This window comes from Lontra canadensis, unplaced genomic scaffold (genome assembly GCF_010015895.1).
Source record: "Lontra canadensis isolate GAN:19392208 unplaced genomic scaffold, GSC_riverotter_1.0 scaffold135, whole genome shotgun sequence".
NCBI classification, from domain to species: domain Eukaryota; kingdom Metazoa; phylum Chordata; class Mammalia; order Carnivora; family Mustelidae; genus Lontra; species Lontra canadensis.
In genome coordinates, this window is record NW_022631129.1 from 821,581 (window position 1) to 845,435 (window position 23,855).

At 39.7% G+C, this 23,855-nt stretch overlaps 1 protein-coding gene across 3 annotated transcripts in view; it reads left to right on the forward strand.

Moving 5' to 3' along the window:
* The window catches only part of OCA2 (OCA2 melanosomal transmembrane protein), a 481,635-nt gene that overhangs the window by 150,990 nt on the left and 306,790 nt on the right, over window positions 1-23,855 (forward strand). For all 3 annotated transcript variants that reach the window (XM_032843099.1, XM_032843101.1, XM_032843102.1), the window contains 5 exons: window positions 11,441-11,512; window positions 12,916-12,981; window positions 16,553-16,609; window positions 17,709-17,833; window positions 20,815-20,953. In XM_032843099.1, the coding sequence (XP_032698990.1) occupies window positions 11,441-11,512; window positions 12,916-12,981; window positions 16,553-16,609; window positions 17,709-17,833; window positions 20,815-20,953 (459 nt within the window). The remainder of the gene's footprint in view (window positions 1-11,440; window positions 11,513-12,915; window positions 12,982-16,552; window positions 16,610-17,708; window positions 17,834-20,814; window positions 20,954-23,855) is intronic.

The window sequence follows — 23,855 nt, forward strand, 5'->3', positions numbered from 1 at the left end:
TGTGGCCTCAGTGGATTAGTAGGGCTGGGTGCTGACTCCTAGATAGCCTGTGGTCCCTCCCAGGGTGCATGTTCTTTCATCTCTTTCTTCTGGATGCATCTTGAGAAGGGAATCCTGGTAGTAATTATGGTTTTGGAAACATTGTAGAGATGAATATGTGAATCTATGTTTAACCAGCATCTCCCATGCCTGTTGGCCCACTAGGTCTTCTGTTGAGCTAAGATTATCAACACTTCAGGTAACTAAAGATCTTTGTAACACACTTAATGTTCCATCCATCTTCTGTGTCATGTGAGACTCAGTAGAACATTGGCTGAATGTGCTGCTAGTGAGAAGGGAGCCTGACAAATGGGGTGCAGGGTGAGAGGTCATGGCTTGTTCCGAGTGCCTGATCATTCCAGCCCAATGTGGTTAGTCTGAGGACAGCGTGGGGCAGAAGACAGAGAACGGCGATTCAAAGTGAGGATAATGTTTAGGTTCCAAAACACTGGTTCTGATGAAGACCTGGATCACTGTGGTGTATTTTGATAGTGTCACTTTCTCTGTCTCTCTTTCCCCCCTCTTCCCTCCCTCTATCTTATCTTCTCATTCTTCTCCTTCCTCTTTTCTTCCTTCTTGGACTAAGACTACATCATCATAATAACAGAATATGTAGTATTTTTTAATGTAATAGAATAAATGACATAACTGAAGATAACTGATTTAAGCCCTTAATGAGATCATAAGGAATGCAGTTAAAGTGCAACTTTATCATCACCCTTGCAATCTACTTCATAATACATTGAAAGTGGTTGTCTATATTAACAGAGGCTCTGCGATTAGTATGACACCTGTCAAGGTTGTTGGAACCTGCATTGCCCAGAATAGCTTATTGACATTTTGAAACAACTTTGCTTGTGTTATTTGTAAAAATAATAGTTAAAAAGGTATTGCTTCACATAAAAGTGATCTCTGTGAGCACTTTTGAGAAAAGTTGCATTTCAATGTAGATTTTGAACTTAATTTTAGGTTTCTGTAATATATCACACATAGCAGGCAAAATATAGAGATATGTTGTTCATGAAAGCTGTTTCTAAAATTATTTGAAACCTTGAACAGAATGCATTTATGTACAGACTTCATGAAATTATGTATAGTGCTTTATTATCTTTCATGAAGCTTTCAATGATTTTCATGTAGAGTGTATTAAAAACTACTTTTGACCAATTAGAAAAATGTTCTATGTAATACTTTTCAAAAATAGAAAAAATAAGACAAATGTAAGCTGCCTTGGAACTGTGGTGAGAAGGAAAAGAGCTTTGCTTCTTCGCAACCTGCCTCATTGGATTAAACAAAAACAGGGGAGATTAACATACACTCAGGTTGCTTAGAACTCACTCAAGGCTCCATGCTGTCTTAAAGTTTGTTGATCTGCAACATTTTCCTATAATTCTTCCTCGCTGTTCTTTATTCTTTCTCATATACACACATACAAAGCAGGAAATACATGCAACTTATTTTGGCAAATAGTTGGTTTGTTTTGAATGAGAAATATGAAATTAAATCCAAATCTCTTCTGACCATGACCCAATTGCCTGGCCCTGACTCTGGCCCCACCTCTCCTTCCCTTCTGTCCCTGACACTGAAGCCCCTTTTGGCCCTGACACCTATTCAGAGCTGACTCTCCCCTCCTTCTCTGGGTGTCCTGTGTTCTGACTGTGTCATAACTTCAGGCCCCTTTGGCCCAGGACCTCACTCACTCTGTTTACCAAACATTCATTTCTTGTTTACAAGGAGTGGGCTCCACACAGCCATGACACTCCTGTCTCTTTATTGCTGAGTCCTCAGTGCTTCGAGCTGTGAGCAGTGCACTGTTGTTATTTTTCAATTAAAGTGGGCATTTTGTTGTGAAAGCGTCTTATATTTCAAAGGCATTAATTTCAGCTTTCCAAATTTAGGAAGATATTGCCATGGAATTCTGGAATGAAAAGGATCCTTGGGGTCTTCTGATTTGACCCCATATGTTCTTCTCCTTAAAAAAAAATTTTTTTTTTTTGCTTTTTTATTGTAAGTGGTATGCTGAATAGGATCCTACATTCTCTTATTGTTTTAAGTTTAGCAGTGTCTTGGAGGAGAGAAGCAGGCCTTTTTTTTTTAAATTAAAGTTTTAATTTTTATATAGCTGCCTATTCACATAGAGGTGAAAGAAATACAGTGATTCCCTGTACTCTTTATCCACTTTCCCCTGAGGGTAATGTTTTGTAACTGTGGAGATGGGAGACATTTCCCTTCTTTCTAGCCTACATTCTTTGGCTAATATTTTAGGGTTCTCAGAGTCAATTCTAGCATGGGAGTCCCCATCAACACTAAGCAATTGTCAGACACCCTACTGGTGTCTGAGAACTTAATTATGACACTATCTACACAGTGATAAAATCAGATTCCACAGGTTAAGCATTCAGTATCCTCTCCCGACTTCAGAAACCAGTCATAAGCCCCAGGCTTCTGACCAACTGGCAACAAATTCGAGGTTCCAACAACTTCCTCCTTAGGTTTGATTAATTTGCTGGAGTGGCTCACAAAACTCAGGGAAACGCTTACTATATCTACCAGTGCATTAAAGAATGCGAAGAGATACACAAGGCAAGGTGTCCAAGAAAAGAGCTTCTGATCTCATGGAGCTTGGGTCCCAGCTTGATGGCATGTGAAAGTGTTCTGGTTCCCCACACATGGAAGCTCTCTGAAAACAAGGACCAAAAGCTATCCTTTTGGATTTTTATGGAGGTTTCATTATATAGTCATGATTAAATAAGTCATTGGCTATTGGCTGATTCATCCCCTCTATCCTCTCTGGAGTTTGGGGAGTGAAACTAACAGTTTTAATCCTCTAGTCACATGGTTGATCTTCCTGGCAACCAACCGCTGCCCTTGAGTGGGGTCCAAAAGTCACTGTCATTAATAAGACACCAATTTTATTATTTATTTATTTATTTATTTATTTATTTATTTATATTTACTTATTTACATTTTCAATTTAAATTCCAGTTAGTTAACATACAGTGTAATATTAGTTTCGGTGTACAATATAGTGATCCAACACTCCTATATAACACCTGGTACTCATCATGACATGTGGACTCCTTTTTTTTTTTTAAGTTTTTATTTAACTTCTAGTTGACATATAGTGTCATATTAGTTTCAGGTGCACAATTTAGTGATTCAACAGTTCTGTATAACACCTGGTGCTCATCAACACTAGTGCACTCTTTAATCTCATTTCACTTTTATAGCACTGAAATGTTTTCAAGAACTGTGGATGAAGATTAGATATATCTGAGAAACAATTGTTGGTCATCGAAATAACAAAAGATATATTTTTTATCATCATTATATCACAGTTTGCTAATTAAGTTGACAGAAGGTAGATTACTAGAAGAATACAAACCAATTTTGTACATATAGGAGCCCCCCTCCAAATAAGACTCAAAGAAATAAGCAAAGTAGTCAGCTTTTACATCTTTTAGACAAGAAAATAATACATTTTTGAAGAATTGACAGGAGAAAAGGGTTTGAGTTTGGGTAGTAAGTCAGTGAAGTAACAAGTCTTGTTTACATAGCCTCCTCAGCCCTGAATTCCCTATTTCTGGTGATGAGGATGGCATCTATCCTCTGGTTCAGGGAAAATACCTTTCACATAGGATATTTATTTATTTTTTCTTTTCAGGGGGGACAAAAAATGTTTAGAGTGTCTTTTTTGTAGCAGCTGTTTCTCAAATAATATTAAGGAGGGCACATATTGCATGGAGCACTGGGTGTGGTGAATAAACAATGAATCTTAGGACACTGAAAAAAATAAAATAAAATTAAGGTGTTAAAAAAATAATCAATATGCCAAAGTGGCATATTATGGGTCTAACATATTCAGTTCCTCTTTATAAAACTATAGTAGAAAATCACAACCAGGATATTAATGTAGCCATTCAAGATACAGGATATCTCCATTCCCGCAAGGACCCCTCATGTTGCCCTTTTATATCCACATCCAATTCCTTCCATTCCTTATAATCCCCTTCCCACTGACAATTACTAATCTGCCCACTATTTCTGTAATTTTATCTTTTCAATAATGTTGCTTCTATCAGTGGTTTGTACCTTTTCACCATAATGTAGATGTTTAACCACTCATCTCTTGAAGGACATCTGGCTTATTTCTAGTTTGGGGCAGTTACAAATAAAGTTGCTATGATTATTCATTTACAAGGTTTGTGTGAACATGGGTTTTCATTTCCCTGGAATAAAATGTGTGGGATGGAATTGATGGGTTATAAGGCAGTTGCACATTTAGTTTTTTGGACCATTTTAATTCCTACCAACACTCCTCACTCAACATGTGAATGAGCCAGTCTCTGCATCCTCACCAGAATTTGGTGTTGTTTCTACTTTTTATTTTAGCTATTCTCATAGATGTGCTGGGAAATCTCATTGTTTCTAGCCCTAAAGCCCCTTCTGGACTCTGTGGGAGAAACATCTGCTCTCTGTTCTCCCTCCAGCTTGTTCTGAGGTGCAGACCCATGGTTGTGTTTAGTTCCCTATGGATCATGAGCTCTGTGAGGGGGCATGGTTGGCTTTAGTTTCCTGGCCATTCCCTGAGCCTAGTTGTCTGTCACTGCCTGGACATGGTGCCTTGGTATTATGTGAATAAGAAGCAGGCTCATTTGCATTTCATTTTGGAGGCAGCAGCCTCCTCCAGGGGTCCTGTGAGGGAATGGTGTGGTGCTTACCTCAGGAATCCCTGACAGGTGGGCAGAAGTGCTCCCTTCCATGTCTCAAGGCCCTGATTGTCCATCTGTGCTGAGGGCAGAAGTGCTCCCTGCTGTGTTCACCAGCCCTTAGCACCTATCTTAGTCTGTTTGGGCTGCTATAATGCAATACCACTGATTGGGTGCCTCATCATCAACAAATTTATTTCTCACAGTTTTGGGGACACAGAAACATTCAGACTATAATTAATTCTACCCCTGGCTTCTCAAAATTAATGTTCTTCTTAAATGCAAAATTCATTCTTCTACATACAGCTGTCCAATTTTCCCAGCACCATTTATTGAAGAGACTGTCTTTTTTCCACTGTATATTTTTTCCTGCTTTGTTGAAGATTATTTGGCCATAGAGTTGAGGGTCCATATCTGGGCTCTCTCCTCTGTTCCACTGGTCTATGTGTCTGTTTTTATGCCAGTACCATGCTGTCTTGGTGATCACAGCTTTGTAGTAAAGCTTGAAATCAGGTAACGTGATGCTGCCAGTTTTATTTTTGTTTTTCAACATTTCCTTAGCAATTTGGGGTCTCTTATGATTCCATACAAATTTTAGGAAAAATACTGGTGGAATTTTGATCAGAATGGCATTAAAAGTATAGATTGCTCTAGGCAGTATAGACAGTATAGACAAAATTCATTCCATTTCAATAACCCTGTAAGTCCTAACTCATTCTAGTATTAACTTAAAAGTCTAAAGTCCAAAGTCTCATCTAAATAGCATCTAAATCAGATTTGGATGAGAGTCAATGTATATCTGGAAACAAATTTCTCCCAGCTTTGAACCAAAGATGTTGAGTCTGTGAACTCAACCATGTTATGTGCTTCCAAAATGCAATGGTTGAACAGGCATAGGATAGATATCCCCATTCCAGAAGGGAGATATAGGAAAGAAGAAAGGATTGATAGGTACCCAGCAAATCCAAAACCAGTAAGGGTTCTGCCTTCTGCTTTGGGTAACCCTGACCCCATGACTTTGCTGTGCACACCCCATTCTGCTGTCTGGAATCAAAAGCCTGTGGTTCTGTTGGTCTATAGCTATTCTGGGTATTGCTCTAGCAGGGGCTTTCTGCTGTGATCTTGTGCTCTTGGTGATCCTATGCCTGGTTCCAAAACTGAGGCTCCAGGGTTTCCAGTCTTCAAAATCTAGGTGGAGATAGCCATGACTCTGTGCATTACTGAGTACACCAGATCCAGTGGAGCCCACAATATGAAGAAGTGCCAAGCACCACTGGCCCACCCTTTGAAATCCTACACGGCAATATAGGCCCTTGTACTCTGCGTCTAAAATGGGAGGGGCAGCACTGATGATCTCTGAAATACTTTCTGGGCTGTTCTTTCACTGTGTTGGATGGTAGGTCTTGGCTTTTGTTTAGATGGCTGACTATTCTCCCCATTGTCTTGATGAATAGCTCCTAGCTTCTGTTGAGATGTCAGATCCAAACTGATAACCTTACCAAATTTGGCCATGCCCTTTGTGTTCATTCCTAAATAAACTTTCTCATTTTTTTCAGTTTGGATAGATAGCCTGAAAATTACAAACTTCAAAGTTCAACTTCTTATTTATTTATTTATTTATTTATCTTTTGAGGTGAGAAGCGAAGGGATATCTTTACTAGAGGTCTTATTTTCCAAAGTAAATCTTAGTTTTTTTTTTTTAATATGTTAAATTTACATTTTTTTATTGTTATGTTAATCACCATACAGTACCTCATTAGTTTTGTTAGTGTTCCATGATTCATTATTTGTTTGTTATACTCAATGCTGATTAAAACACATGCCCTCCTTAGTACCAGGCCACCAGGCCACCCCATCCTCCCATTCCCTTCCACTCTGAAACCCTCAGGTTGTTTCCCAGAGTCCATAGTCTCTTATGGTTCATCTCCTCCTCTAATCATTCCACCTCCTTTCAGTTTCCCCATCCTTTCCCTAATGTCCTCTGTGCTAATTCCTTATATTCCACAAATGAATGAAACCATATGATAATTGTCTTTGCTTGACTTATTTCACTTAGCATAATCCCTTCCACTTCCACCCATGTCAATGAATAGTGAGTATTCATCATTTCTGATGGTTGACTAATATTCCATTGTATATATGGACCACATTTCCTTCATCCATTCATTTGTTGAAGGGCATCTCGGGTCCTTCCCCAGTTTGGCTATCGTGGACATTGCTGCATGAACATTTGGATGCATGTGCCCTCTCTTTTTTGATTAACAGTTCCATCTTTAAGTCATTTCTCACTTCTCTCATTTTACTTCAAGCACTGAAGAGTAACCAGGCAGCTTTTTCATCTTTTTGCTTAGAAAACTCCTCAGCCAGTTAGCCAATTTCTTTCCTTACAGGTTCTACCTTGCACAACTAGGATACAAACACAATTCAACCAAGTCCTTTGCCACTTTATAACAAGGATCACCTTGTCTCCATTGTCCAATAACATGTTCCTCATTCTGTCTGAGACCTCCTCAGAATGGCCTTTACTGATATTTCCACCAACATTTTCTTCATAATCACTTAGGTATTCTCTATGAAGACTGAGGCTTCTCTGAGGGCTTTCTTTTCTGAGCGCTCACCAAAATTGCTGTTAATGGTCTGTTAGTAGCAATGTAGGCTTTTCCTGTTGTGCCCTTCCATACTCTTCTACCCTCTATCCATTACCCAGTTCCAAAGCTGCTTCCACATTTTTAGGTATTAGAGCAGTGTCCCCACTTTTCAGTACTCGTTTCTTAGGCCTGCTATAGCAAAATGCCACAAACTGGGTGGCTTATAAATGACATTTATTTCACAGTTCTGGAGAATGGAAGACAAGATCAAGGTTCCAGCATGGTCAGGTGAGGGGACTCTCCTGCGTTGCAGACTTTTCATTGTATCCTCACATGGTGGAAGAAGCAAGAGATCTCTCTGGATCCTCTTTTTTAATGGCACTTTTTTATTATCTTTTATAATCCATTCATGAGAAATCTGCCCTCATGACCTCATGACTTCCCAAAAGCCCACCTTCTAATATCATCATTTTAGGAATTAGAATTTCAACATATGAGTTTTGGGAGGACATAAACATTCAGACCACAGCAGCAACCATTAACATGATACAGTTTTAGAATGTTCCATCACCCCATAAAGACATTCTGGGCCCATTTGCAATCAGTCTCTATTGTTACCTCCAGCCTTAGGCAACCCCAGTCTTTTTTTTTTTTATAATTTTTTAAAAAAATTTTTAAATTTATTTTCAGCGTAACAGTATTCATTGTTTTTGTACCACACCCAGTGCTCCATGCAATCCGTGCCCTCTCCAATACCCACCACCTGGTTCCCCCAACCTCCCACCCCCCACCCCTTCAAAACCCTCAGATTGTTTTTCAGAGTCCATAGTCTCTCATGGTTCACCTCCCCTTCCAATTTCCTTCAACTCCCTTCTCCTCTCTAACTCTCCTTGTTCTCCATGCCATTTGTTATGCTCCACAAATAAGTGAAACCATATGATAATTGACTCTCTCTGCTTGATTTATTTCACTCAGCATAATCTTTTCCAGTCCCATCCATGTTGCTACAAAAGTTGGGTATTTATCCTTTCTGATGGAGGCATAATACTCCATAGTGTATATGGACCACATCTTCCTTATCCATTTGTCCGTTGAAGGGCATCTTGGTTCTTTCCACAGTTTGGTGACTGTGGCCATTGCTGCTATAAACATTGGGGGTACAGTTGGCCCTTCTTTTCACTACATCTGTATCTTTGGGGTAAATACTCAGTAGTGCAGTTGCAGGATCATAGGGAAGCTCTATTTTTAATTTCTTGAGGAATCTCCACACTGTTCTCCAAAGTGGCTGCACCAACTTGCATTCCCACCAACAGTGTAAGAGGGTTCCCCTTTCTCCACATCCTCTCCAACACATGTTGTTTCCTGTCTTGCTAATTTTGGCCATTATAAGTGGTGGAAGGTGATATCTCAATGTGGTTTTCATTTGAATCTCCCTGATGGCTAGTGATGATGAACATTTTTTCAGGTGTCTGATAGCCATTTGTATGTCTTCATTGGAGAAGTGTCTGTTCGTATCTTCTGCCTATTTTTTGATATGATTGTCTGTTTTGTATGTGTTGGGTTTGAGGAGTTCATTATAGATCCTGGATATCAACCTTTTGTCTGTACTGTCATTTGCAAATATCTTCTCCCATTCTGTGGGTTGCCTCTTTGTTTTGTTGACTGTTTCCTTTGCTGTGCAGAAGCATTTGATCTTGATGAAGTCCCAAAAGTTCATTTTGGCTTTTGTTTCCTTTGCCTTTGGAGACATATCTTGAAAGAAGTTGCTGTGGCTGATATCGAAGAGGTTACTGCCTATGTTTTCCTCGAGGATTCTGATGGATTCCTGTCTCACGTTGAGATCTTTTATCCATTTTGAATTTATCTTTGTGTATGGTGTAAGAGAATGGTCGAGTTTCATTCTTCTACATATAGCTATCCAGTTTTCCCAGCACTATTTATTGAAGAGACTGTCTTTTTTCCACTGTATATTTTTTCCTGTTTTGTCGAAGATTATTTGATCACAGAGTTGAGGGCCCATATCTGGGCTCTCTCCTCTGTTCCACTGGTCTATGTGTCTGTTTTTATGCCAGTACCATGCTGTCTTGGTGATCACAGCTTTGTAGTAAAGCTTGAAATCAGGTAACGTGATGCCCCCAGTTTTATTTTTGTTTTTCAACATTTCCTTAGCAATTCGGGGTCTCTTCTGGTTCCATACAAATTTTTGGATTATTTGCTCCAGCTCTTTGAAAAATACTGGTGGAATTTTGATTGGCATGGTATTAAAAGTATAGATTGCTCTAGGCAGTATAGACATTTTAACAATGTTTATTCTTCCAATCCAAGAGCATGGAATGGTCTTCCATCTTTTTGTGTCTTCTTCAATTTCTTTCATGAGTGGTCTGTAGTTCCTCGAGTACAGATCCTTTACCTCTTTGGTTAGGTTTATTCCCAGGTATCTTATGGTTCTTGGTGCTATAGTAAATGGAATCGATTCTCTAATTTCCCTTTCTGTATTTTCATTGCTAGTGAATAAGAAAGCCACTGATTTCTGTACATTGACTTTGTATCCTGCCACGTTGCTGAATTGTTGTATGAGTTCTAGTAGTTTAACCCCAGTCTTTTTGTCTCTTTCTAAATTAACCTTTTCTGGGTAGTTCATATAAATGGAGTGAGACAATATGCAGTCTTTTGTGTTTGATTTCTCTCACTGTGTATTATGCATTTTGGGTTGATTTTTATTTTATTTTAATTTTTTCAGTGTTCCAAGATTCATTGTTTATGCCCCACACCCAGTGCTCCATGCAATACATGCCCTCCTTAATACCCACCACTGGGCTCACCCATCCCCCCCACCCTCCTCTTCAAAACCCTCAGTTTGTTTCTCAGAGTCCACAGTCCCTCATGCTTTGTCTCCCCCTCAGATTTACCCAATTCATTCTTAACATAGCATGTATCAGTAGTTCCATGTTGTAACATATACTACTTTTTATTTATCTTTGGTAACATGGATAGACATTTGGAGTGTTTCCAGTTTTTGTCTATTTTGAATAATGTTGCTATGAACATTTATGTTTTATGTGAATTATTCAAAGATAGATCAAGGCATAGTAAATTTCTAAGAGTTTATTTGACCAAAATAAGTTTGAGTTGGGCAGTGCCAAACTGGGAGTGCTTAGGAGTGCTCTACCGACAGGAGTTATGGGAAAGACTTATACAGGGAAAAGGGGGAAACATAGCAAGGAAATGATCTGATTAGCTATAGCTTAAATGTTTGCCATGTTTGGGATGTCTAGTTGGCTGTTTATGGTGAGTTGTCCTTAGATTTTTATTTCTTTGCCTTGAGGCATTTATTATAGGCTTGGATTTTGGTTTGCTTAATGTAGGCTGCTAAGGTATTGGAACCACTTCTGTTTAATGGCCTCACTTAATTAATTTAATTGGACATACATTTTTCATTTCTCTTGAGTAAATTCCTAGGAGTGGAATTTCTGGTCATCTGGTAATTTATTATTTAACTTTTTAAGAAACTGCCAAACTTTTCCATAATGGCTGCACCATTTTACATTCCCACCAGCAATGCTGAGGGTTCCAATTTCTCTGCATCTTTGCCTTTCTTCATATTTTGTCTCAGAAATTTCATGTTAATTTGAATTATAATTAAATAGAAAAAGTACTTTCATGATTCAGTGATAACACTGAAATCTCAATTAGATTAAGCATTTGATTATATGCCTTTGGTTTAATAACAGTCTCAGCAATTGGGCAGAATTGATTTATATTGTGGAACTAATGGTCTAGTTGCCTAGGGATGTATGGTAAATAATTAATGACAATTAACTGCAGACTTCCTTATAGACCATACTTTAGCCTTCTGCTTCTACTTCTGGGTCATCTAATTATTCAGGAAATGAATTAGCTTTCTTTAAAAGGCAGACTGGTGCTATTTTTGTGTGTCTCTGGGGTGTCCAGGCTCTGAAACAGCAAGACCCATGATTTATCTATTTTGTCAATAGATATGGTACAGAATGGCTGACATTAATGGATACAAATAGCAATATAGGCTTTTGTGCATTTTAAACCCCTGTGGACCAGAATGAAATAATTTCCTATGTTTCTTTCCAGATTGTTCACAGAACCCTGGCAGCCATGTTGGGTTCCCTTGCAGCATTAGCAGCACTAGCGGTGATAGGAGATGTAAGTTGTAACATTTTGAACCAACAGTTTGCCACTTGATAAAGTATAAAATTCAAAGACAGTCCAGGAACTAAGTGTTAGCAGATTATTTTCATTCTTTTATATACTATTTCCACATTTCTCCCTCAGGAACCATGCTAGAAGTATGAACTAACAAACCTTTCAACATTGATGAATATTTTTCATTTGACTTTATTGCAAACACATTTTTTTATTCCTCATGTTAGTTGAGGAAAGTCTCATCATGGTCACTCATTTGCCCCAGGCTATATAGCAAAGTGGTGTTAGAGTTGACTCTGAGTGCTGTCAGCCCTTGGGAACTAGAGGGGGCCATCCTGCCTGCAGCAGAAGTGAGAAATGGTGAGGTTGGGGTTCTGTCTTGCAGATACCAGGAGGTCCCTAGAGATGTGTGTTTGGGGGTTGATGGCACCCCATCAGTGTCTGTGTATGGCTTGTCTGGCAAGAATATAGGAATGAATGCAGGGAGGCAGGAGAGGCCATGCACCCACTGGAGATGGAGGCCTGCCATTGTTTGAGGAGCAGCACACAGAACTGGATTTGAAAACAACTCTATAGAATCTAAAGGAGTTCTGCAAAGCACTACTACAGGCTGTTAAGTCAACCAAAGAATAATAACTGGTTTAAAAAACTATGTGGAGCTATGGTTATTTATTTATGTATTTATTATTTATTTATTTAATTTTTCTAGCCTAGAGTTGGTATAAACAAATACTAACTCTAAGGGCAAGATGTCCCAGAGTCCTAGAGCTTACACATAAGCCACTGTTATTTCTATTAACTCTGAAGTAGTAGTATAGTGTTAGTTATTTAATTTAGAAAACATTAATGTAGCACACAGCCTGTGCTGTGGGTAGCTCCCTGAGCCACAGTGCAATCTTTCCCAACAACTAGAGTCTCAAAGTGCCCTTGCTTCACACTCCATGTTCCCATTTCCCCATGACTCCAGGCTTCCCTACTCTGCAGGGCTGTTAGGAGAAGAAGTAAGCGTGGATGGACAACTGATGAGTAGGACATGTGTGTCCTTCAGTTATTGCCATCCTGGCCTCATGCTCCAACATCAAGGAAGACATATGGGGACCTCACTAACCTCAGGGATAAATCCTGCAATTCAGGTTGCAGTTCTTCATGAGTTGCCAGGGTCAGGATTTAAGAAATTTGCTTTTCTTATAACTAAATGCATAGGCTTGACATTATTATGCTTTCAGTTACAAGTGGTTTTCCTTGATGATATACTCTAATTTCAAAGGCAAGGGGGTGGTATGATTTTTGACTATGGCCCAATGAGTGGGCTTGCCATAAAGAATAGCACATTTTTTTAAAACAACTTATCACCAGGAGGATAATGTCCAACATTAATTAGGAAATATGTGCTTTGATTGCAGAGACCCAGCCTGACCCATGTGGTGGAGTGGATTGATTTTGAGACCTTGGCCTTGCTATTTGGCATGGTAATTATAATCTTCCCAGTGGGACAGGGCTCCAAGCCTGCTGTAACCCAGCACCTTCCCTTTTGCTGTTACTGCTGATAATCTTTCATTATATTAAATATATTGTACTGCTTGACAATTAGGGCTTGATTAAGAAGAGTTCATGCAGGTCTAGACAGTTTCTCCTGTGGAGGAATGGAATGACTGGTGCTCTGGTTAGTTAGGTGGAGAATTGCAGTTGTAGGCCTGTCTGATAGTTAAGTAATATTGCCATTTAAAAAATGTAGCAAAATTTTAAAATAACCTTAAAATATAAAGTTACTTCTCTTAAAATATAAAATGGAATATTCTAAATAAGTGAACCAAGTAACTTTTGGTGATTGGAAAAACACCTATAGTTACATGGAAAATGGAAGAAATTGTCCTTAAGTAATAGTTTGTGTGTCATAAACTGATTTAACTAGGATAAGTAAAATCTGATAAGGGCCTGGACAGCAGTGGGAATGCTGCATGTGTTCTTGAACAGACCCCAAAACAGCTAACTGGTCTGAAGGAAGGTATTCTCTTTCTGGACAAAAGACCTGCTTTGCATAAAGCAGGTTACTATATTTCTTCTTCTTTCTTCTTTCTTCTTTCTTCTTTCTTCTTCTTCTTATTCTTCTTCTTTTTTTGTAATTTTTATCCTCCTGGGAGTCAAAACAGAAGGCCATGCTACTGTAGGCTTTAATGTGATCCAAACTAGTTGCCTCCTCTCTGGGTAGGGTGTGAGGAGGCAAGGCAATGTTCTGAACTTAGGCTTTAAAGAGAAACTCATAATTCTTTTGGTCCTGAAAAGTATATAGTAGGGCCTGGGCATCTCAAAAGAAGAAAGAAGACATAACAGATATCTCATAAAATAGTCTTAAAAACAAAAAATAAAACTTAGGGAAGTGTGTGTTTACCATTTTTTTTCAAATAAGTCATGATTTATTCCTTTAATGGAATATTCTGTGACCATTTAAAATGATATCTTAAGTAATATTTAATTTTATGAGAAAACATTCATAATGTGAAGAAAAAAAGAAAAAATATATATAGCGATACCCCAATTTACAAATATATACTGTATGTGTATGTTTACAAAACAATGAAAGACTTGAAAGAAATATTTCAAATAGTTAACTGTGAGATTATGTCATTTTTTTTTCTTTTTGTTTTATCTTTCTTTCTTTTTTTTTTTTGCTTTGGATCTTTATTTATTTATTTATTTATTTTCAGTGTAACAATATTCATTGTTTTTGCACCACACCCAGTGCTCCATGCAGTCTGTGCCCTCTCCAATACCCACCACCTGGTTCCCCACCTCCCACCCCCCGCCATTTTGCTAATATTTGAAACAGTTTGTAAAAAAAACCCTTTATTTTCTTTTTTTTAATTTGTAAATTTTTAAAAAATTTTTTTCTTTTCAGCGTAACAGAATTCATTGTTTTTGCACCACACCCAGTGCTCCATGCAATCCGTGCCCTCTCTAATAACCACCACCTGGTTCCCCCAAACCCCCACCCCCCACCCCTTCAAAACCCTCAGATTGTTTTTCAGAGTCCATAGTCTCTCATGGTTCACCTCCCCTTCCAATTTCCCTCAACTCCCTTCTCCTCTCCATATCCCCTTGTGCTCCATGCTATTTGTTACGCTCCACAAATAAGTGAAACCATGTGATAATTGACTCTCTCCTTTAAATGGATGTTGTATCAGTTTCCTGGGGTTGCCATAATAAAGTACCAGAGTTTGATGGCTTCAAAAACAGAAATGTATTTCCTCACATTTCTGGAGGCTGGATTTCTGAGATCAAAGTGTACGCATGGTTGGTTCCTTCTGAGGTGTCTCTGCTTGAATTGTGGATGACATCTTTCCTCTGTATCTTCACCTGGTCTTCCCTCTGTGTGTGTGTGTGTGTGTGTGTGTGCTATCTCCTCTTCTTATAAGGATATCGGTCATACTGTATTAGGGCCTCACTTTAACTTATTCTGAGGTACTAGGGTTAGGATTTTACCATAGGAATTTGTCAGGGAAAGTGGCACAATTGAGCCCATAGCAAACAGTTTAATTTTTTTCTCAGTTGAAGTCAGTTCAGCAAGATTCTAGAACTTTGGAGGAGGAAAGATAGTCTATCTGTCCAGACCCCTGCCTTTTCTTTATTTCATGGCAGTCAGCCACCTGTGCGGCTACTTACCACAATCCCCAAATCTCTGTCTCTTCTGGGTAGTTTTGGCAGCGAATGTGTGGGCCAGCTTCCCACAACAATGGAGAACCACACAGGACCTACCTATTCAATTCAGTTCATGTGAAGCATCTATTGGTGAGTGAAGCACCACATTCTACAGACAGCAACAGGTAGAGGTGGTCATTTGGGTTAGGAAGAACATCAGTGGTCACTATAGATGAGATAGATATTTGTATTGAGTCTAAATTCATTTTTGGAAATTTCTGTTTTATGCGTTTTATTTGAAAGGCAGTATTGGACCTACTATTTTGTATGTAATTTACATAATTTAATTGAATTTTTACAACAGCCTTACAAGGAATAAAAAATTTAAAGGTGAGGCAAGAAAACTGAAATATAGAGGATTAAATAATTTTGTTTGTACAAGGTTAAACTACTTCTAAGTGGCAGAATTAGTACTTGAACCTGCATCTTCTTGCTCCAAGTTCAATACATTGGTATAGTGCCATCTTGGGAGAGATAATAAAGAATTTTCCAGAAAGTTCAGGCTGGTTGAAATGTCTGGTTGATTAGATTTAGAGTAAATGGGACATAATTTTTGTTACTGTCTGTGTGTCATGACTAGAAAGCATCACAAGTTCTGGGTGTATATAGAACCCAGAGAATAATCATTTCAGTGTAATTGTTCTTTTTTGCATATCTTGATCACATTGGTGATGAAAATTTTTCATTATTTTAGGAAACAAAATTTAACCCTGTTTAAAAATCTTAAAATGTTTAGTTGTTGCTTGTGTGGACACATAGGTACAGAAGGCCAAATTCTGGCTCATTTCCTTTCCTGCTTCTAGCTTTGTGACTGTGAGCAAGTCATTTCCCATCTCTGCCCCCTGGTTTCCTGGTCTGTAACAGAGTAATGATGGGTACCAGGGTGGCTCAGTTGGTTGAACATCCAGCTCTTGGTTTTGGCTTGAGTCATGGTCTCAGGGTCATGGGATTGGGCCTTGCATCAGGATCCATGCTCAGCTCAGAGTCTGCTTGTCCCTCTCGCTCTCTTCCTTTCCCTGTTTGCTCTTTTTCTTTCTAACATATAAATAAAATCTTAAAAAAAAAAAACAGAGAGTAATGATAATACCTATGTTTGTTGTGAAGATTAGGTGGAATGATAATGTACCTTGGGTATATATCCCTGGACAAAAATATAGAGGAACAAACCTGCTCCATTCAGGAAGTTAGTGGACTACACTCAGCAAGAGAGCAAGAAGCTTGATGAAGAGGAAGCTTTCACGCAGAGTCCAGAGCTGAGATCTCTAACTGGTCATTCTGATATCTGTTCAGTGTGGTGCACTACTCAAAGATTGTCCATATCTCCTTTTTCTGTTTTCCCCACAGATGATCTTAGTAGCCATATTTTCAGAAACTGGATTTTTTGATTATTGTGCTGTGAAGGTAGGTTTGATGTGGTATTTTATATTTATGTATTAATTAATCAATTTATTTTTTGCCATGATATATTCAGTTAATAAAACTACCATTTAAAGCAAAAATTTTTTTTCTTTTCCTTTTTTTTTTAAAGCAAATATTTTAAAGTTCTGTCTCCTTTTCAAAATCATAGCTGTAAGACTGGTACAGTTGTGCACAGTTAGGTGGCTCTGAGCAACACTTCCCTTTTCTCATCAAACTGAAAAAGGAGATAAAGGAAAAGAGTATTTGAGTTGAATGTTTGTGTAACATTAGTTTAATTGGCAAGTTGAAAGCTACATATCAAATACAGTTTTGCATTTTAGAACATCTAAATATTTTAAGTTATCAGCTTCTGATTACTTGCTTTTTGGTGAAATGATTTCAGTGATTACTTTCTAATCATTGAACATCCAAACATTCACTTTTATAAGTGTACTCATGAGGAATCCACCAGCAAGTTCTGACAGCCAGACTGTACACTGGAGCTATCACTCAGGGCTGGTGAGAGATCTTGCTATGCTTTACTAATGCAAAGACTAATGTTGTGCTTGATTTTTTTTTTTTTTTTTGAACTGGAAAGTTCTTTTAAAGGATTATTTACTCATCAAAGCCTTTTGGAAACTCTGAATGATAGAACTATGCTATGATTTTTGCCATGCTTCATGTACTTTCAAATATCTGGCCTCCTCCTCTCAATATTGGTACTAAAAGTCCCTAAGATTTAAGTTGCCAACAATCATCAGGGTTAAGGATCACGGCCCAGTCTGTCTAACCAAAAGGAGATTGTAAAATACGGATAATGTTAAAGGGATAGAAGGCCATAACCTTGTAATCAGTGAACCATCACAGGGCACTGTGAGAAGGAGAATCAGAGGGAAGGAATGTAGGCCAATGTGGGTTCAGAAAGTTCAGGTACAAAACATCATTTCCTCATCTTAGCAAATTTAGGAATTCATGGGTCTAAGTTTTTCCACCATGCAGTGTTTTTTGGATCCCTAGTTCTTAGAATCCCTAATCAAAAGTCATATTTATTCTTCAACCGCACTGATCCTGGCTTGTTCTTTTCTATGTGTGTGCATCTCAGACATACCGACTAGCTAGAGGAAGAGTGTGGGCCATGATCATCATGTTGTGTTTTATTGCCGCTGTACTGTCTGCCTTCCTGGACAATGTCACCACATTGCTGCTTTTTACTCCTGTGACCATAAGGTAGGTAGGCAGATTGGCCCTACCTGGGCATTAGATCAGGCTCATGGTGGTGTGTTCTCACTGTTCAATCTAGTCCCCACTTTCCTTTGCTGTTTTGCCCTGGTCTAGCCTGTGCATCCCGTGGGACTGTGGCGATCAGTGCTCTTAGCTAAGGCTATGGTTTTGGCTGTGGCTATGGCTATGACAGCAGCAGCAATGGCCACAGAAATACCTGTGGGAGTCAGAAAACTCTGGCGTTGCTGTCCAGGGGTGGGGGACAGACTATTAGGTGCCAGAAGTTCTTGTCCACTGGACTGGTCACAGGTGTGACAGAGCAGTGTGGGAGGTCTGGGAAAGGTGGGGCAGCCATCTTGCTCTCACCAGGCTCCTTGGAGGGTTGCAGAACCTGGCCTGAAAAGACTTTGCAGGGTAACTTTGGGAAAGAGAGATTCAGTTTGTTCATTTTATTTCTTTTAATTCCACCTACTTTTTTAATTAGACATTTATTGAGCATCAAAGCCCATTTGCCCTGAATCTTCTGAAGCTTGAGCTTCAGAGCCTGTCATTATTCAGGCCTCTTACAAGGCCATGGACCTATAATTTTACCCATACTTAAAAAAAAAAAGATTTTATTTATTTACTTGAGAGAGAGAACATAAGTGGGGAAAAAGGCAGAGAGAGAGAGAGAATCTCAAACAGACTCTGTGCTGAGCTTGGAGCCTGATGCAGGACTTGATCTCAGAACCCTGAGATAATGACCTGAGCTGAAATCAAGAATTGGACTCTCAACCTACTGAGCCATCTAGGCATCCGCGTTTATCCACACTTAATGTTCTTGATTTTGAGGATGGTTCCCCAGCATATCATGGTCCTTCCCTGCTTGGACCCATCATATTCTGGTGTTTGGCTGGTCTTAGGAAAGCAGGTATCCTAGGGGTTGAGGGGAGCTAGCTACATAATGAAGGGTCCCAGACAAGTCACTTTAGCTACACTAATCTGGGTTGTACCATCAAAGGGACTAACCCAAGCTAGTGTTTTGAGGATTCTGCTGGACAAGAGACCCTCCTGGTCATGAGGCACGAGACATAGCAAGTTCAAAGTAATCAATAAGGGCTACTTCCAGGGCTCAGAACTAATTCTAGGTGATGTCTTGGGCATTTGAAGAATGGTTACTCTCAGAGGTGGAGTGAATTGGCGCAGGGGGAAGAGTTTGGGGAGAGGAGCAAGAGGGTGGAGAGGAGCAGAGAGCAGACAGAGTCACCATGGATGCAGCCTACAGTATGGAGAGTTGGTTTTTTTCCAAGTTCCCACAAACCTGGCTGCCTTGTCCCTTCTGTGCATTTAGGCACAGATTTGGAATGAGGGACACTGGGCTCAGGCTTCCTGTGAGGGGAGTGTGGCACCTCCTAGTATGTAGGGTCCTCTGAGGGCAAACGAAGGCTAGAATGAATGTGTTTAAAGGGTGCTCTAAACTGTAATGTACTACTAATGGCAGGCACCAAACTCTGCTTCGAGGAGACCTCAGGGGGCAAGAGAAAGGCCACACTCACCCTCCTCCAACCAGGGCGACTCTGCTGCGGTCACTGATTTGAAAACCATAGTGTCACCTACATGTGCCAGGTCCCAGCATCTCATTCATTGCATTCTCTGATGGCAGCTCCAATGAGAGTGGGCTTCCAGGGGAATCCCATATTCCTGGCATCCCTCAGTCTTGCTAGGATTTGTTTATATCCTCATGGTTCCAGGAACCAACTCTAATTTTCTGTGAGAGTAGCAATTCCATTTATTATCTAAAAATTGCATCTTTCAAGATTCAAGTGTTAGTGTGCTCAGATTCACTATTTATATTACCGTACTCTTCATGACTTTATGAGCTTAATCACATTCTGCCTTTGTCTGGAGTAGCATTAGTCTTCACAGTTAAACAGCTAAGCCCATTTACATCAGATGTCATCTCTGTGCTTGCCCCAGTATTATTGATTAGTGTACACTATTTTCTTGCTGGAGGCAGATCCTGGGAGCTTTCTCAGCTGAGAGCTGCTGCTGTTGCTGTTTGGGGTCTGATCCTCTTTTTGGATTCCTTTCTGTCCCTGGTTCCTGGATACCATTTCCTCTTCAGCTTACACACAGCTCTGTAGACTGATTATCCCCCACCCCCACACACACCCAGGTGTTCTGTTGGTTATGCTCTGTGCTGGCCCCTGACTGCAGTAGCCAGCTTTTATTTGAACCCAAGGCCTGGTTTCTGTATAGAAGTGGTTACTGAAGATGTGTAGGTGTGGTGGGCCATGATATGTTTCCCAAACCTTCTTTAAGGCAAAAAGTTTTTCAATTTCATGCTCACTGGATCTACCTAGGGAGCTGTAGAATGCTGCTGTCCAAACCCACTCCCAGGGATTGGTCTATCATGGGGCTGGACAGCAGGACTTTCAAAGGTTCCCAGACAAATCTAGTGTGCAGCCAAGGTAGGTACACACAGCTGTAGAATGTGTACTCCTCCAAGGAGGAGGTCCACTGGAAGGGTGAGGAGACACATTAAGGGCTCAGCATCTGAGAAAGGGAATGTGGGTGAAGAATTAGGGTGGTAGGCTTGGTGTGAGTTACTTTGTACCAACACTTTGTACCAGTACTTTGTACTGCCCCACCCCTGACTCAGAGGGGTCTGGTGGCCAGCACCATTCACTTGTGCCAGGGCATGCACTCAGGGAAATGTGTTCCCTCCAGATCTGTGGGGAGTCTGATGGGGTATATTTTCACATGGATGGTTAAGATGGATGGTCAGTTAACTTTCAGAGAAATGCAATTCTGAGCGTTAACTGTAGCTCTGTAACATTGTTGTCTTTGTTTATCCCCCAACATTGCATTTCTTAGAGGTGTGTGTGTGTGTGTGTGTGTGTGTGCACCTGTCCTGTACAAGCAAGTGCTTTAAGAATATTTAGGTTGCACATGGGCCTGTCAATTGAATAGCATGGCTACTACTTTTATTTTCCTCCATGTGACAGATTATGTGAGGTGCTCAACCTCGATCCCAGACAAGTCCTGATAGCAGAAGTGATCTTCACAAATATCGGAGGAGCTGCCACTGCCATTGGGGACCCACCAAATGTCATTATTGTTTCCAACCAGGAGCTGAGAAAGATGGTATGTATGTACCAGTGTAACAGGGTTGCTTTCAATAAATATAGATCCCAGCTTACTCGCTCACTTAAGATTCTACCCAACATGGAAGCTTTTATTAGAAACTAAACTCTTGGGCACCTGGGTGGCTCAGTGGGTTAAGCCTCTGCCTTCGCCTTGGGTCATGATCTCGGGGTCTTGGGATCGAGCCCCACATCGGGCTCTCTGCACAGCAGGAAGTCTGCTTCCCCCTCTCTCTTTGCCTCCCTCTCTGCCTACTTGTGATCTCTCTCTCTCTGTTACATGAAGAAATAAAAAATCTTAAAAAAATAAAGAAACTAAACTCTTCCATATCACTTCTTCATATTAAGTGCTATTGGTTATCTTGAGAGGAAGGTTAGGTGACTGATCCAGCAGTGTAGAGTGAGGTGGTCTGATGATAAGATAATATTATCTACTTAATCATAGTATGTTATATTAGTGGGAACTGAAGTTTCTTCCAACTAATATTAAGAATAAAATGATCTGTCCCCTTGCATTTTTCAATGTAGTGAATGAATATAGTGAAGAATTTAAGATTTTTTGGGAAAGGATCATAAAATAATGGTGTTTAGGAATTTTTTGAAAGCTCTTATAAGTATGAATGTATAAATGGCTATCAGACACATGAAGAAATGATCATCATCACTAGCCATCAGGGAGATTCAAATGAAAACCACATTGAGATACCACCTTACACCAGTTAGAATGGCCAAAATTAGCAAGACAGGAAACAACATGTGTTTGAGGGGATGTGGAGAAAGGGGGAACCCTCTTACACTGTTGGTGGGAATGCAAGTTGGTGCAGCCACTTTGGAGAACAGTGTGGAGATTCCTCAAGAAATTAAAATAGAGCTTCCCTATGACCCTGCCATTGCACTACTGGGTATTTACCCCAAAGATACAGAGGTAATGAAAAGAAGGGTCATCTGTACCCCAATGTTTATAGCAGCAATGGCCACGGTTGCCAAACTGTTGAAAGAACCAAGATGTCCTTCAATGGATGAATGGATAAGGAAGATGTGGTCCATATACACTATGGAGTATTATGCCTCCATCAGAAAGGATGAATACCCAACTTTTGTAGCAACATGGACGGGACTGGAAGAGATTATGCTGAGTGAAATAAATCAAGCAGAGAGAGTCAATTATCATATGGTTTCACTTATTTGTGGAACATAACAAATAACATGGAGGGCATAGGGAGATGGAGAGGAGATGAAAATTGAGGGAAAATGGAAGGGGAGGTGAACCATGAGAGACTATGGACTCTGAAAAACAATCTGAGGGTTTTGAAGGGGCGGGGTGTGGGAGGTTGGGGAGCCAGGTGGTAGGTATTAAGGAGGACTTGGATTGCATGGAGCACTGGGTATTGTGCAAAAACAATGAATTCTGTTATGCTGAAGAGGTGGGGGAGGTGGGAGGTTGGGGGAACCAGGTGGTGGGTATTAGAGAGGGCATGGATTGCATGGAGCACTGGGTGTGGTACAAAAACAATGAATACTGTTATGCTGAAAATAAATAAAAAAAATGATTTAAAACAACCGTAATAAAATCACAGTTATACTTCTAATTCCAGTCGAACATCAAAAAAAAAAAAAGAGGGGCGCCTGGGTGGCTCAGTGGGTTAAGCCGCTGCCTTCGGCTCAGGTCATGATCTCAGGGTCCTGGGATCGAGTCCCACATCGGGCTCTCTGCTCGGCGGGGAGCCTGCTTCCCTTCCTCTCTCTCTGCCTGCCTCTCTGCCTACTTGTGATCTCTGTCTGTCAAATAGATAAATAAAATCTTTAAAAAAAAAAAAAAGAAATAAAAAAATGAATGTATAATTTCTTTGCACACTAAAGTAAAAACAAAGTATTAGAGAGTGAAAATGGTATTTTATATGTATTAAGAATTAAAATTATGTAATTTTCATTCAACATTCTTTAGTTATTAGAATTTCTCAATATTTCTTCTGTGTAATATTAACAAAAATGCTTCCAAATTGGTATCATTTATTGTAGATAATGTGTTTATGTGTGTGTCTGTGAAGTGTGTCAGTGTGTTTGTGTGTGTGTGCTGTCTTCTATAAAAATATTTAAGCCTTTGAAAGTTCATAGCTCTGAGGTGTTGATGGCCCTTTTGTAGACCCACTGTATTCTAGAGATTCAGGGTATAATTTAGGTGGTTTGTCTAAACTGTAATACTCTCTAGTTACCCTGGGAAATTGGCTGGCAACACTTCACCAGTGTTGTTGCTTCATGAACTGAACAGTATGCTCATTATCATGTTACCCTGGAGCACATCAGAAGGTGGTAGAGCCTTGCAATCTGTACCTATCATCCAGGATGGGCCTCATACACATTGGAGAGAATTACTTTTAGAGAATAATACTATTTTATTTTTATTTTACTGTAATACGTTTATTGTAGAAAATAAAAATCATACATACAAAAATTTTAAAAATTGTCATCACCACTCAAATAAATCCTCTTAATGTTTTGGTGCATCTAGTCTCCCAGGACATTTGTATATGGATACACATGGATAAAAAGAGATAACACAGCTTCTGCTCTGGCCAAGATAGGGTAGCAGGGACTGGATTTGTCCTCTTGCTTGAGATATCCCAAGAGAAAATGAATGAAAACCCAAAAAGCAAAACCCCAAACAAAGCAAAACCAGACAGTGCTAAGCAAGAAAATGGATGTCAGGAGGAAAAAACAAACAACAACAACAACAAAACCAGCAATAGCTGAGAATTGGGAAACAAAAGAGGTGAGCCCTAGGATTGTCCCAGTTCACTGTCTTGAGAGAGTTTCCAGGATGTAGTACAGGGAGGGAAAACCCATGTGGATCCCATCAGACTCCTGAGTTGAGGGGATAAAACCGAGAGTCTGGAGAGGCCAAA